The sequence below is a fragment of the Coloeus monedula genome (genome assembly GCF_965178545.1).
Source record: "Coloeus monedula genome assembly, chromosome: 5".
NCBI lineage: Eukaryota > Metazoa > Chordata > Aves > Passeriformes > Corvidae > Coloeus > Coloeus monedula.
Genome location: NC_138785.1, coordinates 42,554,640 through 42,568,223, shown reverse-complemented (window position 1 = coordinate 42,568,223; position 13,584 = coordinate 42,554,640). Strand labels below are relative to the sequence as shown.

Sequence of the window (13,584 nt, the reverse complement as noted above, 5' to 3'; positions counted from 1 at the left end):
GCGGGGCGCCGGCGGGCCGGGCAGCGACGGGCTTTTTCCGCGCCGAGCAGCGCAGAGCCAAGCGAGGTCGGAGCGCAGCGTTGGCGGGGCGAGCAGGCGGCGGAGCTGGTGGGTGGTGGCGGAGTCAGGATGCGAGCGCGCCGGGATGCGGGCACCGCAGCGGCGGGGCCGAACAAAGCCGGGGGGGTGGGCGGTTGGACGAGGCTGTGGCTCTCCAGGTCCGCCTGGCCGGCCGCATCTCTCCCGGAGGATGTCGGCTGCGGGGAGCAGGAGGGGAGCCGCGTTTCGCCCAGGGCGGGCCCGGCTGAGAGCGCCTCTCCCCCGGCTGCCTGCGGGGCTCCCGGCCACGCAGGCCCGGCGCTCGGTCGGTCGGTGGTGCGGGCGGATGACCCGCGGGCCAGGCGGGAGGAAGCGCCCGCGGTGCCATCCCAGAGCCCGCCGCTACCCCCTGCCCGGGGGCAGAGCGCGGAGCCCCAGGTATTAGTCTTCCAGAAGCTTAAGGTAGCTAGTTTGGTCCCTTTCAGCCTGTTTTTGTGGAGAATCTGCCGAAACGGGGTGGGGGGGGGGGGGGGCGGGGAAAGGCTCTTTAATTCTAAGCTGCTCTCTGGTATCCCCTCGGTAGACCATTAACTAACCGGAAACAGAATCTGTATTTGGACCTTCCAGAACAAAGGGTGTTAAACCTCGTCTGTACCGACGAAAATCATGCTTGGGGTCCTGGCAGCCACTGTGACTAACTTTTGAGAGCATGTAAAAGGCGCTGCCCGAGGTGTATTGTGTCCTGTTTCTTTCCTGCTGGGCTGAGGGATAGAGCTGGCCATCTGTAGTCTTTTACCCTCTAACTCATAGTTCCCTCCTTTAGGTAGCTGCTTGTCAGGTGGTAGGTTTCAAACTAACACATCATGTCCTTGGTATTAAGGAACTAGATATGGCTGTTGCTTATAGCGGTGGTGATGGGGTTAATAGGTACAGCTGAATTAATAAGCAAGGGTCCCATCTACACTCGGAGTAATTTCAGATGATTTTATAGCTTCATGCTGAGTACCTAAAAGTCTGTTTGCTTTTGGAAGATCAGAATGCTGACTCAGTGTCAGGGCTTTCCAACAACTACATCAAGACCAGAAGTAATGTGAAGAGCTGTCACATGTATGGGCCTGCTTCCCTCGGAGGTAGCAGTATTTAGTAGGGGGATAGTGTCGCACAGAAAATTTAATGGTATATTTCAAATGTTTTTTCATATTGTCAGCTCCTGTATTTTCCTTACATTATTAGTCAGATAATTCTTGTTTAGCATTATACATTGTAGAGTGGAAAATTTTTAATTTGCATGTCTGCATTAGTATCATGTTATGTCGTGTATATGTTTGTGTACAAAAAATGCCTTCTTTGAATGCTTGACATTTTCTCTTGCAGTCATGTGAGATGGAATACTGCCCTTTTCTAATCTTGAAAGAGATGTTTTACAATACTGATGTCAGTTTTGAACATGTGTTTTAGTAGTGCTACAGTCTTTGCTTTGTAGCAGCAGATATGTACTGAACATGTGTTGTCTTCTGTGGTTTGCATATTTCAGGATCCAGTTGGTAACTAAGACTAGTTATTTGCTTTCTCCCCTGTCTGAGAAGCTTTGGTATTATTTTTGTCACTATACCATTCGTTTCTCTTGTTGGTTGTCATTTCAAATAAATATTGCTTTAAAAAGAAGCCTGGTGGTTCTTGTGGCAGTGGCAACACATGATGCTGTGAACTTATTTTCATTAGGTCTAGGTAGAATAAGTGAATCCAGGCTGGAATGGAGTAAAATGTTGTTTTATTTATTTTCCTGTCAAAAGAAAAGCATTGGAACAACTGCATTTATGTGGGGGAAAAAATATTTTTGCTCCTATTGGTGTACAGAGAGACATTGGTCATTTTCTGGTGGCTTGCAGAGCATAGCTTTGGACCTTTTCAAGCCACTTTATTTCTTACTACTTAGTATATGTAAAGACCATTGTAGTATCATCTTTATATTTGTTGTCTCTTTTTTTTTTTTATTGTATTTTTTCAGATAAAGTGTTATAAAATAAGCTTGCTAAAATCTGCAGAATATGTTTTGCTAGATTATAAAAATTATGTTGCTCTTTTCATGGACTTTTTTATATTTCCTTATAATTGAAAGCTCGTCTTACCTAAGCTTTCAGAGAAAATAATATAAAAGAGCAGAATAAAAATTTTTAATACATTTTTAAAGCACTGTCGTGATTTCTTCCCCCCCGCACCTCCCCCCACCAGGATGAGATCATCCTCCACAGGGAAATGCATGGCATCACTGCATTACCTAAAGCCAGATGAGGCAATTCTTAGTAGCCTGTTAGAATCAGCACCATCCTCCGGAGAGCACTGCTGTTACCCTGACCGGTGCTTTAGAGCACAAAATACCCTGCTGGTTCAAAGGCCCATTTGAGTGCCTAGCAACAAAAGAGAGATCTCTTTGTGGGTGTCTTTTGTTCTTTAAAGTGCAGGTGACTTGGTGCCTGAGGGTGCTTAGGAATTGATGGATATTAAAAGTGAGTTACAGATTCTGTTCTGAAGCTCAAGCATGCAAATTTCAAATAGTTAACGTGTTATAACCAGTTTTTCTAGACAATCCCTATTACTTCTGCAAAGTCTCTCAGACAAGATCCAATTGTGATGAAGTAGAGTGCAGTAAGCTCTAACACTTCATTAAACAATTGAAACTGTAGGCTGTGAACTTGGCCTGCAGAGGCCTTAGTAAGAAATATTTTTATGATATGGTATTACAAGTTGTGCTTTACATTTTTCAGGAAGAAAGTACTATAGTTTGTTGTAATTGCGGGTTTCTTCTAATTTCATTGTTTCTTTGGCGCTGGATCAAGGACAGCGGTTTTAGAGCTTTACATTGTAAGGTTGCAGAAGGGTCAAGGAGATAAGTCTTAATTTAAGGTTGCTTAAATGTTGAAGATCTCTCTTAGTGTTTGCATCCTGCTTGAACATTTATGTTGTAAGAAGCATTCAGTGCTCACAGCCAGTTGGGTTTGCTTAGTTAAGTCTGCTGCTGTTCAGCAGTTTGGTTGGAGCACACCTGATGTGAACCCAAGACAGCCTAATGAGTCACTTACCCTCCCTCGTGATTCCAGGGGCTCATCTGTTGGCCAGAGAGTGTTATCTTTCCCTGTACTTTGGCTGAGTCTTTCTCCAAGTAGCTGCTGGGAGCTGGCCACAGGTCATGTAGGCACATATTTACTAGTTTACACTCTCTCCTTCATGTACTTCAGCACTGGCGCTGCAGAACTTCACGGTGCCAAACAGCTGGGATAAACACCGGGGATTCTAGCAGAAGTTGATTTCTGTGCTGACACAGCTACACTGCTCTCAGTACACCTGCTAGCTGGTTTTGATAATAGAGTTGGCACATGATGCTGTGCTTTTTTTATATGGTGTGGCTGTTTATTACTGTTGTCAGACAAAGAACAAATGAAGGAAGTAAACCATTTCCCTGTCTCTCTTATTAATCCCAGCCACATTGAAGGGTTTGGGTTGTGCTCTTGCACAAAGTTCTTCTCCAGGAGAAAGAGCAGTATGAGTTGCATCAGAATGGTGGGTTGGTCTCCTTGGATGTTTTCCTACAAATTTTGCTCAGACTGAGAGCTCAGGAAAGCTGAGAACCAAAGCCAAGGATGATTGCAGTAGGGATGGTTGAAAAAGTCAGAAACTCCTGGAAACTGGGCTGTGCTGGAGCAGGAGAACTTACAGCATTCTTGTCAGTGAAAGCCATCCTTTCCAGTTCCTGGGGACCAGAAGCTCTGCTCTTCAGTTAGAGCTGGGTGCACACACCAGTTGTCACTGTAGGCTAGACTTTTTGGCAATGCTAATATTCCTTGCCATATGGCATAGGGTTGGATCACTGTCATGCCACAGGTCATAGGCATTTGAATTGCCCTTTGGAGCTGCTTGCCTTTTTCTTCCCATAGGGTACTTTTAATGAATTAGACTTTGAAGTTAGGGTGAATGAATCCAGATCAAGGTGCTAGGCAGTCAAGTTCAGCATTGTAGATTTAGTTACTGCCCCATTATACTGTCTTTAAAGTAAATTTCTAAAACATAATGATAGAATGTATTTTAAACATTTTATTTCTAAAATACCAAGCTTATTTACTACTTTACGAAAATGTATTTTCAGGAGATTTCCTGTTTGCTGCATTACATAATACAGTTGCAAGTGTGGAATAATTTGGTGAAGAAGATTTAATTACATCAGTTCTCTGAAATAGTATTCAGAGTAACGTTGAAGATCTTTTGAAGCCACTAAAAATGTAATGTCTTCCTAGAAACAAGTTAAGAAAGAAGGTTATATATAACCAAATTAGTGCTTCTGATGCATCAGTAATCGTTGCCACGAAAATGGGTGTTTGTGTTATACTAACAAGAGTATAGATATGAAGTTGAGACTTAATATAATATCATGATGTAAGATGGCAAATATAGTTTGCCCTAAAGAACCTAAGCCTTGAATAAGAATCTTCTTCATATCTGTCCAGCAAATCTTGCTACTTGTTCTGGTTACTTACACCTTCTTATTTACCATAAATGTATCTGCTAAAGTAAGTTTTTGTAAAATTCTTGCCTTGTAATGCCTTGTTTGTTTCTTGAGGTCTCAGCACTTCTAAGCATTTATTACTTTGTCCTATCTGGCGATTTAAATTTATGATGCAAAATTGTTTTCTGAAACTTGAGTTTAAGGTAACTTTTGGTAGTATGTTCCATGAGTATGCACTAAGTAACCATGGGGCAGGTTTGATGATTTTAAATTGATTTCTGAGTTGGTACCCATTATAGTTTATTGTCCTGTGCTCTCATAAAAGTAAATAGCCCACAGCATAGGGTTCATATCATCAACTGTTTAAAGTTATATTGTTGTGGTTTTATTTTATTACTATTGTATTTGCCTTCACGTACACCAGTTGAAATGGGATGCAGTGATGTTTTCATTTGAAATGGAATGTAGAGAAATGACTCATTTCTCAAACTACTATCATCCAATTTCTAATCTATGTTAGTCTTTGCACATATCTAATATCTTGTATTGCTTGATTTTGGTTCTCAATTTCTGATGCATGTAGGGACCTTGCAATATTTTAAAGATTGTTACCAATTTTTGTGTCTTATCTTGCTTTTTGTAGGTGTTTTCAATGATTTGGTCACAGGGATCTGCAGACTTTTTCCCAGAGTACTTTTAGAAGGCAATCATTTAGTAAAACATTTCATATTCTTCTTTCAAATATGAAATGTGTAGGGATTACTCAGAAATGCCTTTTTTTTTTTTTTTTTGCCTACTAATATCTTAGGCTAAAGTTATTCTGTGAACTGTCATAATGCTTCTATTTTCTTGCATTTTCAAGCTAATAATTGAAAACAATGATGACAGACATAGGAGATGGACCACATCTGGGGGAAGATCTGGCAGATGCAAAATCTATTCCAGCTTTTAAAGGGTAAGCCAAGTGCTTTTGGTTTAAGTCTTCAATTTAATTAAGTCTTGGGGAATCTTGTGCTGTAATGGAAGGTAAGAGCCATAAAAGAAATTATGCTAAATGGAAAAGTTTCAATTATTGTAAATTGTAATAATCATAAACAACTCTTAGAGTTGTACTGACTTTGAAAATATACAGTGTGGGACAGAGCAGGCTGCATGAATGTACAAGGAACTAAAAAGCAAAACACTTTAAGGTGCAGCTAGGCTTATCTTAACAGTACCATCAAGTGCTTAGCTCTTCTCAAGAAGAGACATCCGTGTCTCACCCTAGGATAAATGTTCACATCTTTCTATGCAGTGCTCCTAGAGCTGACCTGAGCCTGTAGAAGACAGCTCAGCTGCTTGAGCTGACCTGCTGTAGAGTTGTGTGTGTGGAAGCAGGAGTGCAAGAGGAGCTTAGGGAGTGGAAGGGAGGAAACGCAGTCCTGCCAGCTAGTTGTTACACTCGTCTAGCACTGTCATCAGATTATGCTCTCTCTAGGAACTTAATTTGACTCTTTTTAATATTTCAATGAAAAATTAGGTTTTAAGAGCATTATGGACCTTTTATTTGTAAAATATAGTATGATTGCAGGCCCCAGTGTTGTAACAACTTACACTACGCATGTGCTTAAGTGAGAAAATTCATACCAGCTTCAGCATCTGTGGACTGAGTAAAATTGACAGCTGTTGCAGAGTCATGAGTGGTGGGGGGGGTTGTTGTGCTCATTAATTGGTGTGCAGATTTACAGCTGCATGTGGAGTCTTGGTCTTTTGTCGTGGATGGAATGGATGCACTTCACTTGTAAGAGAGAAGAAGTAGCAATAGGTTTATTGATATAAAACAGTGATTTAACAACCTTCAGTAGTAGGTACAGCAGTGGTTTAACAAGATTCCATGGCAAGGTACACTTGATTATTTACAGCATAGAGGGACAGGGTCAGATAAAACTGTTGGGGAGACCCTCCTGTTGAGACCTTATGTTCAGAAAGGACAAAGGACTTTTAAACTCCTTCTCAGAGTGAAGTCTGGGTGCAGCTGGATTAAGACTTAGTCCTGGACTTGGTCAACGGTTTACGTCTAAAGGATTATATGTGCACAATCAATCCTTTTTATCACATAGCTAAGATTTTCAGCTTTAGCATGCTATCAATTACTTATCTAGAAGCTGTTGTGGTGAGGCATCTCTCAGCCTCAAGGAGAAACCTAGAGAGGTATCCCTTCTGGAGAGGAGATCCTGGTGGGCAGCCTGCTGCATGTGGAGTAAGATAAGTGACTTACAGTCATACTTGCATATGAGCTGTATTTTGGGATGGTGCATGCTCAGCTAGCCCTTAGATGTTGGAGAAGACTTATGGCTCTTAGCTATTGTGTTAGCTATCTCCCCAAAGTCCAGCTTCATCCAGATATAGCCATCGTGCTGGTGGCTATTGCTTAAGCAGAAAAGGAGCACACATCTGCCACATCTTTTTAGGTTTTGAATGTTTTCTTGTGAAAAGTCAATGATAATGACTTTTGGTTAGAATTCAGAACAGATTTGCTTTCTCAGAGCTAACCTTTCCTCCAGGTACATAGATTTCAAAAGATGATAGTAAAAAAACCCAACTGAGTGTTTGTTGATACAGTAATTGGCATCCTTAAACTAAGTTTTCATATTCTCCTGTGCAGAGGCATTATATGTAAACACAGTTCTTCCTTGATTCTTTTAATTTTAAGCTTGTTCCAAGTTCCACAGAAGGTTACTACAAATGCAAACTTAGCACTTTCATTGGGCTTGCTAGAATAGCCTATTATTGTCATTATTTTGAAAAAAGAGATCAGAAATTAACACCTAAATTTTGTCTGGTTTCTATACAGAAAGAACCTACCTGCTAGCAAGTCTATGGACTCTGGAATTCTGCCAGACTACAGTTACAGAATGGATTATCCAGAGATGGGGGAATGTATAATAATAAACAATAAGAACTTCCACAGACATACTGGTACCGCTTTCAAGTTTTTGACTTTTTTCCTTAATTTAGATAAATTAGTGTGTTACTCTTCAAAATTAAATATGCAGACCAGTTTTGATTGCACTCTAAAATTAAGTCATGGGTGTGATTCATTTCAGTCCATTCTTCCAAGTATCCATAGAGGGACCACATTAGGGTATAGCAGTAAGGAGGAGGAAAATTGATCAGCAGTACAAGTCTGTCCTACTTTTTAGTCATAATTTCTATTTTGCAAATGAAATTTTTCTTATGTCCTTAAATAGATAAGTAGATATAAAAATAAGATATAGATAAATCTACAATACAGGTGCAGAGGGTGGGAGATGGTGTGCACATGTAACAGTGTAATGTTTTCTCTGTTAGAGTGAATCTGGAATAATGGAATATTTCAGACAGATACAGGTATAACCGAGAAGAGAATTTGGCTCAATCAGGCCATGCCATCTATATAATATAAAAAAATAACACATTTCCCTTATGTATAGGGATGCTACCTCGTTCAGGGACAGATGCAGATGCTGCAAGTGTCAGAGAAGTTTTTATGAAGCTGGGATATAAAATAAAGATCAACAATGATCTTTCATGTGGGGACATTTTTAAGCTGTTGAAAAATGGTAAGTTATTGCATGTTCAGTGTGTGCGTTAGGTCAGCCATTGTTTCCAAATACATTTCTAGCCCTCACTTGTTTCTGGGTTCTTTTAGATGTTTCACACCTTCTGGTGATTATTGCTAAGGATGACATGTACATCACAGTTTCTATGTTTATTCATCTTTGCTGTCTCTTCATGTTTTGTGTCATGACTGTTGTCTCCATATCCTTTCTCATCTTCTAAAGAAGGCTGGAAAAAAGGCTGAAACTTAAATGCAGACTGATTTGTATTCTGACCTTGGGATCACTGAAGCTCTGTGAGTTGCAAAGAAAACTGCTAGATTGGGTAGAGGGGTTCTGTGCTAAATGATTAGTGGGGTGGCCCAAAGAGGGGTTCTGATTGAGGGACCAGAACTGCAGGTGCATGGACTGAATTTTCTTTTGGTTAAACAACTCACATGTTGTTTATCTTGTGAAACAAAACACCCTTCTCTCAAGTGAGAGCTTTATACTACTGTGTTAGTCCTGCTTTGTTTGGACTTGGCTACATTTAGACCCTTACATTAAATGGTGCCTGGAGGTATCAGTAGCCCTGGAGCACAGGCCATTCTAGTCAAGTCCTGGAAGGTTCTCTGCCATGGCTGTGACTCATGCCCACTAGTGCTCTTCCAGACTGTTCCAGGTCACACTCAGACAGTAAAAGTATTCCAGTGATTATTCCCAACAGCAGTTAGCCTGCAGCAATCCTGGTCTTGGTTTTTGTGTTTGGTTTTTGTTGGGTTTTTTTGTTGTTTTTTTTTTTTAAATGAAGGTGTTTATGCCAGAAAATGTTCCCAGGTATGGTTAATTTATTAGTATTGTTGCAGCTGGTCTGTTGACAGTAGCTGAAAATGTGACTCTTCTAAATGCAGTGCTTATCCATAAATTGTAGAGATGCCTCAGTGTACATCACTTGAGTAAAGTTGAAGCAGTTAATTTATTCCAGAACAGAAATTTAGTGGTTTGGTAAGCACTAAACAGTAAGACTTCAGATTTAGGGACTGTTTTCATTTTTCATCTACAAACTTTTACATCTTTCTGAGTTACCACTCATAGTTTCTTTTGGATCATTTTTTTTAAACCTTGTTTGTCTTTTCATAAATTTGAAAAAATCATCTTGGTGCTCAAGTACATTTCCCACAATGTCAGGCAACAAAAGACATTGGAGAATTTAAATTCTGTGCTATTTGTATACCACAAGATGGAGGGGAAAAAAAAGTATAAATCTACAAACACTTTATATCAAGCTTAAATAACTGTAAGTACAAAATCAAGATGATTCAAAAATCTTTCTAGACCTCACTACAGGTAAAAAGTGAGCAAGAGAGAAGAGTACTGCTAGTACCTAGGTCCCTGCAGGAGTAGCAGCAACTGCCATGCTACATTTAGTTCTCATATAATCCAAGTAGTCGAGGCATCCCCAAGTGGAAAGAGAGGTAGGACTTCTCCGTTCTTTCCCAAAACTCAGGATGTTCCAGCAGTCCAGTCCCAGATCACAAGACTGGCCATTATTGCATGAATGAGGTGTGTCATTCAGACTTTGAGACACTGTGGGAATACCCTTTTTGTCTCCTTACAGTATTCCTGACTTAGCTGTGTGACCATGTCTTGCAATGGGTAGGGTTGGCCCTTAATTTGGGGTGTCCTGTGCCCAGCCTCCTGAGGTAAAGTAGGCAGGGAGCTTCTGTTCAGAAGTGAAAACTGCAGGTTTCTAAACATGTGAATTAGTTCTTAAAGACTTCTGTGACATAGGAAAGATCATGTGTTCAAAATTTTGAGGGAATATGGGAAGTTAAGATAATTCTCTTTTTGCTTTCAAGTTTCTGAAGAAGATCACAGCAAGCGAAGCAGTTTTGTTTGCGTGTTGCTAAGCCATGGCGACGAAGGATTGATCTATGGTACAGATGGGCCTCTTGAACTGAAAGCACTAACAAGCCTTTTCAGGGGTGACAGATGCAGAAGTTTAGCAGGAAAACCCAAGCTCTTCTTCATTCAGGTGATGTACAGCTGAACAATGATCATCAAATCAGCCAGATAGTTAAAAAAAAAAAAATACCATTTCCCACTAATTATTAGTGCAAAAAGTTAATCCTTTCTAAAGGATTTGAATGCAGTTGCTCTCAAAGTAACATTCTCTTCAAGTCTAAAGTGGCACCATTTTCCCTGTTAGGTAGGCAGTATTTATAATAGCTGATATTGCACTAATTCTATGTATTAAATGAAATCTTAGGCAATATTTAATGAGTTTCTGAGTGCACTTTTGAATTAATATCTGTCTTACCCAAGCTATGTAGCTGATTTAAATAAATGTTACTGCTTTTGTTCTGAGTCTGTCTAATGGAAATGTGACATATAAAGTCTTCTTATTTTTGCGGGTTTTTAATCATGATATATTATTATTTTTAAACCACAAAATATCAGTATTTTTATAATGATCACTGCCTTTATTTGAAATTTTAGTATTATTTTCCATTCTTCCTTCCACCAAATAGGCTTGTAGAGGGACAGAATTAGATTCTGGTATCCAGACAGACAGTGGATCAGAAGAAACAGTGTGTCAGAAAATACCTGTAGAAGCAGACTTCCTGTATGCCTATTCTACAGCTCCAGGTGAGAGACTGTCCATGTCCGCCTGCACTCATGCTACAAATTAAAGTTTGGAGTTGGACCTAGTCAGTGGGTGACTTCACTTGTATGGCATGTCCCTTTGGTCAGTTTGGGTCAGCTGTCCTAGCTGTGTCCCTTCACAGGATCTTGCCCCCTCCCAGCCCCTTGGCAGGGGGAATGTTGGAGAGGCAGCACTGCTCGGCAGTGGCTGAAGCACTTGGGTGTTGTCAACACCTTTCCAGCTACCAATGCAAAGCACAGCACTGAGGGCTGCTGTGGGAAAATGCTCAGCCAGACCCAATACACTCTTTCATGGAAATATATATTTACTTCCCTCAATCACATTTTTTACCTTGATTTGATTTCTTTTTGAGGTGGTTCTGAGGCTATTCTCAGTTCCTACAAAACCCCTACCAAACCCTGAGTATATCCTTCTCACTAGCAACCCTCAAATGTTCATCTGCTGGAAATTTAGTTAATTGGAGTTGTGCAAATAATGTACAGCAAGACGAAAAGATATTCTCAGAGAACCAAACAATCAGATATGCAGAAGTGGATGATAAACACCATCATATTATTTGTCTATCCAACTGTATTTGCATTGCATCCTTAAGCAGAATTGGTAGTGGCAGTGCCCTTCATAAGTGCTTTACATTTCCACTTAGCAGAAGTAGGTTCAGTCTTTAATTCTGCACATATTCCTGAAGCTAGTGACACTGAAACCCATTTTCCATCTGTACTGTCACCTCTCCTTTGTATTCGTGTACTTCATGAAAAATAGTTATTAATGACTAAGATTGCTGCAGCAGAAGGTAGTTTTCCTGCCTTTTGATTTTCTTCATACTTAAGGTTTTCTTAGGTTATAGAAAATGATGGGATTAGAAAAAAATTTTGAGTTGGAATTTGTGGAGATTATAAAATCTAAATGTTGCTGGTTGGTGGTTTTGAGTTTTTATTTAAAAACACTGATTGCTATTGGAAGCAAGGCAATGTTCCCCTAATTGCTGATCTGTCCTGTATCAAAGGCTGCTCCATCTGATCACTTTGACATTGCTCTCTTCCACAGGCTATTACTCCTGGAGGAATTCAGCTGAAGGCTCTTGGTTTATTCAGTCACTGTGTAAAATGCTGAAGGAACACGCAAGGAAACTTGAACTCATGCAGATTTTAACTCGTGTAAATCGCAAAGTGGCAGAGTATGAGTCCTGTTCAACTCGACAAGATTTTAATGCAAAGAAACAGATTCCATGTATTGTCTCTATGCTCACCAAAGAATTTTATTTCCCTTCCTAAAATAATTTTTTAGTTCATGTTTTTATCTGCATTTTATATGCAATATTAGTACAAAATACGACTTTTAGATCTGAGTAACTGTTCACTACTGTGTGTGGCAGAATTAAGTGTCTCAAAGTTAGATAGATGTCTGTTGTTAGAAGTAAAACATAGTATGGCTGTGTTAGAAATGCAAACCTGAGTAGCTGAAGCAGATTTGAAAGTAGTGCTCTGAGTATCACAAAAAATGAGGAAGGGGAGACTAAAGAAAGATCAGATAATTTACTGGAGCTTTTTGGTGCTACATTTAATTTGCTGAAGGGGCTGAGAAAAGAAACAGTTCTTGTAAATAGTTTGGTTTCATATCTTACAAAGAAGATTCAGAATGTCAGTGATGGTAATATGATAGTAGTGTCATCATACATTTCTTAACTCAGTTTCTTGAAGTTTAGGTTATAAGTTAACCTAACTCTTTTTACACTTTCGGGCATAAACTGTGGAAAACAGCCATTTCATATTTTTGCATACAATTACAAAGCATGTTTAGAGAACAGTCAGTTTTTCCTGATAATTCCTGATAATTTAATAACATTGTGTGTGGAATATTAGATAAAGTATTTATATCAACATGGTAGCTGTTTCAAAATAAATTTTGTACTCTGACCTTGAAGCTGAGTGCCCAAGGGACCAGTCTTCCAAAATGTCTTTTTCTGCAGCTCCCTGAGGGTGGAGCTCTTGGGGCGTATCTGGGACTATAAGAACCAGTGCAAAAGGAAGTCTGCATTCTGAACAGTGTGCTTCCTCTTTTTGGCCTTAAATAAGAGTGGCTTTGCTCTGTGCGTACCACATGTAATCTGTATGAAAACCTAGATTTGTGGTACTGGAGAAATTTCACTTCATAACTCTTAATTTCCATTGAGTTAATTACAAACTTCAGCTAAAATATGTTAACAAATAGTAAATTGATATCTCTTGACTCTGAATTTTATGAAACAGACTTTTACAAAAATTGCAAAACATTTTTGCTGATATTTCAGCTTGTAGCAGTCTTTTTAAGATCAGTGGAAGACAGAATATGAAATTACTATAGGGTGCTTGCAAAACAAGACTTGAAACTCTTTTTAAATTGTGTAGCAAAAACAATGTTGGCAAATTGATGTTCACTTCCAGAGGCATTTGGTACTTGGTTTTTTTAATTAAATACTGTTTCCTAAATTGTATCATGCTTTTCAATGTGTGTCATTTGTTTAGGATCTGATAGCTTTTGCAGATTAATTTCAACTTTAATTATATCCTTTTTTCCTCAAATTACTCTTGTTCTTTTTCTCCCCCATTTGCCTTACCACCTGAAGTTGAAAAGAAGCCACCTTAAAGCATTGTATGCCATTGTACAGCCAGGTAGTAAAGTAGTGATTGAGACCTGGGAAATGCAGGTTCAAAAGGGATGCAGAGGAGGCAGTTTTAAACATTGTAGATGAGTTCCCTGATGACTGCCTGCTGGATAGGAGCAATCCTGTTTCTCTCTTGTGTAAATGTTCTGTGAGAAAGAGTTGGTCTATTTTAACTCATTGA

At 39.6% G+C, this 13,584-nt stretch overlaps 1 protein-coding gene across 1 annotated transcript; it reads left to right on the top strand.

Annotated features, from left to right (window-relative positions):
* Positions 1 to 51: 51 nt before the first annotated feature.
* CASP3 (caspase 3) lies at positions 52 to 13,170 on the top strand. Its single transcript, XM_082281632.1, has 7 exons — positions 52 to 108; positions 5,400 to 5,492; positions 7,371 to 7,495; positions 7,990 to 8,118; positions 9,954 to 10,129; positions 10,626 to 10,743; positions 11,807 to 13,170. Exons 2-7 carry the CDS (start codon positions 5,416 to 5,418, stop codon positions 12,031 to 12,033), a joined length of 852 nt encoding a protein of 283 aa, XP_082137758.1. The 5' UTR covers positions 52 to 108; positions 5,400 to 5,415; the 3' UTR covers positions 12,034 to 13,170.
* The last annotated feature ends 414 nt before the right edge of the window (positions 13,171 to 13,584 follow it).

What these genes read in the sequence shown, in the direction of transcription:
- CASP3 (XM_082281632.1), top strand. Translation starts at nt 5,416, where the DNA reads ATGATGACAGACATAGGAGATGGACCACATCTGGGGGAAGATCTGGCA. An exon ending in TTTTAAGCTGTTGAAAAATG is followed by an intron (nt 8,119 to 9,953) that starts GTAAGTTATTGC and finishes TTTGCTTTCAAG; the next exon opens with TTTCTGAAGAAGATCACAGC. An exon ending in CCAAGCTCTTCTTCATTCAG is followed by an intron (nt 10,130 to 10,625) that starts GTGATGTACAGC and finishes TCCACCAAATAG; the next exon opens with GCTTGTAGAGGGACAGAATT.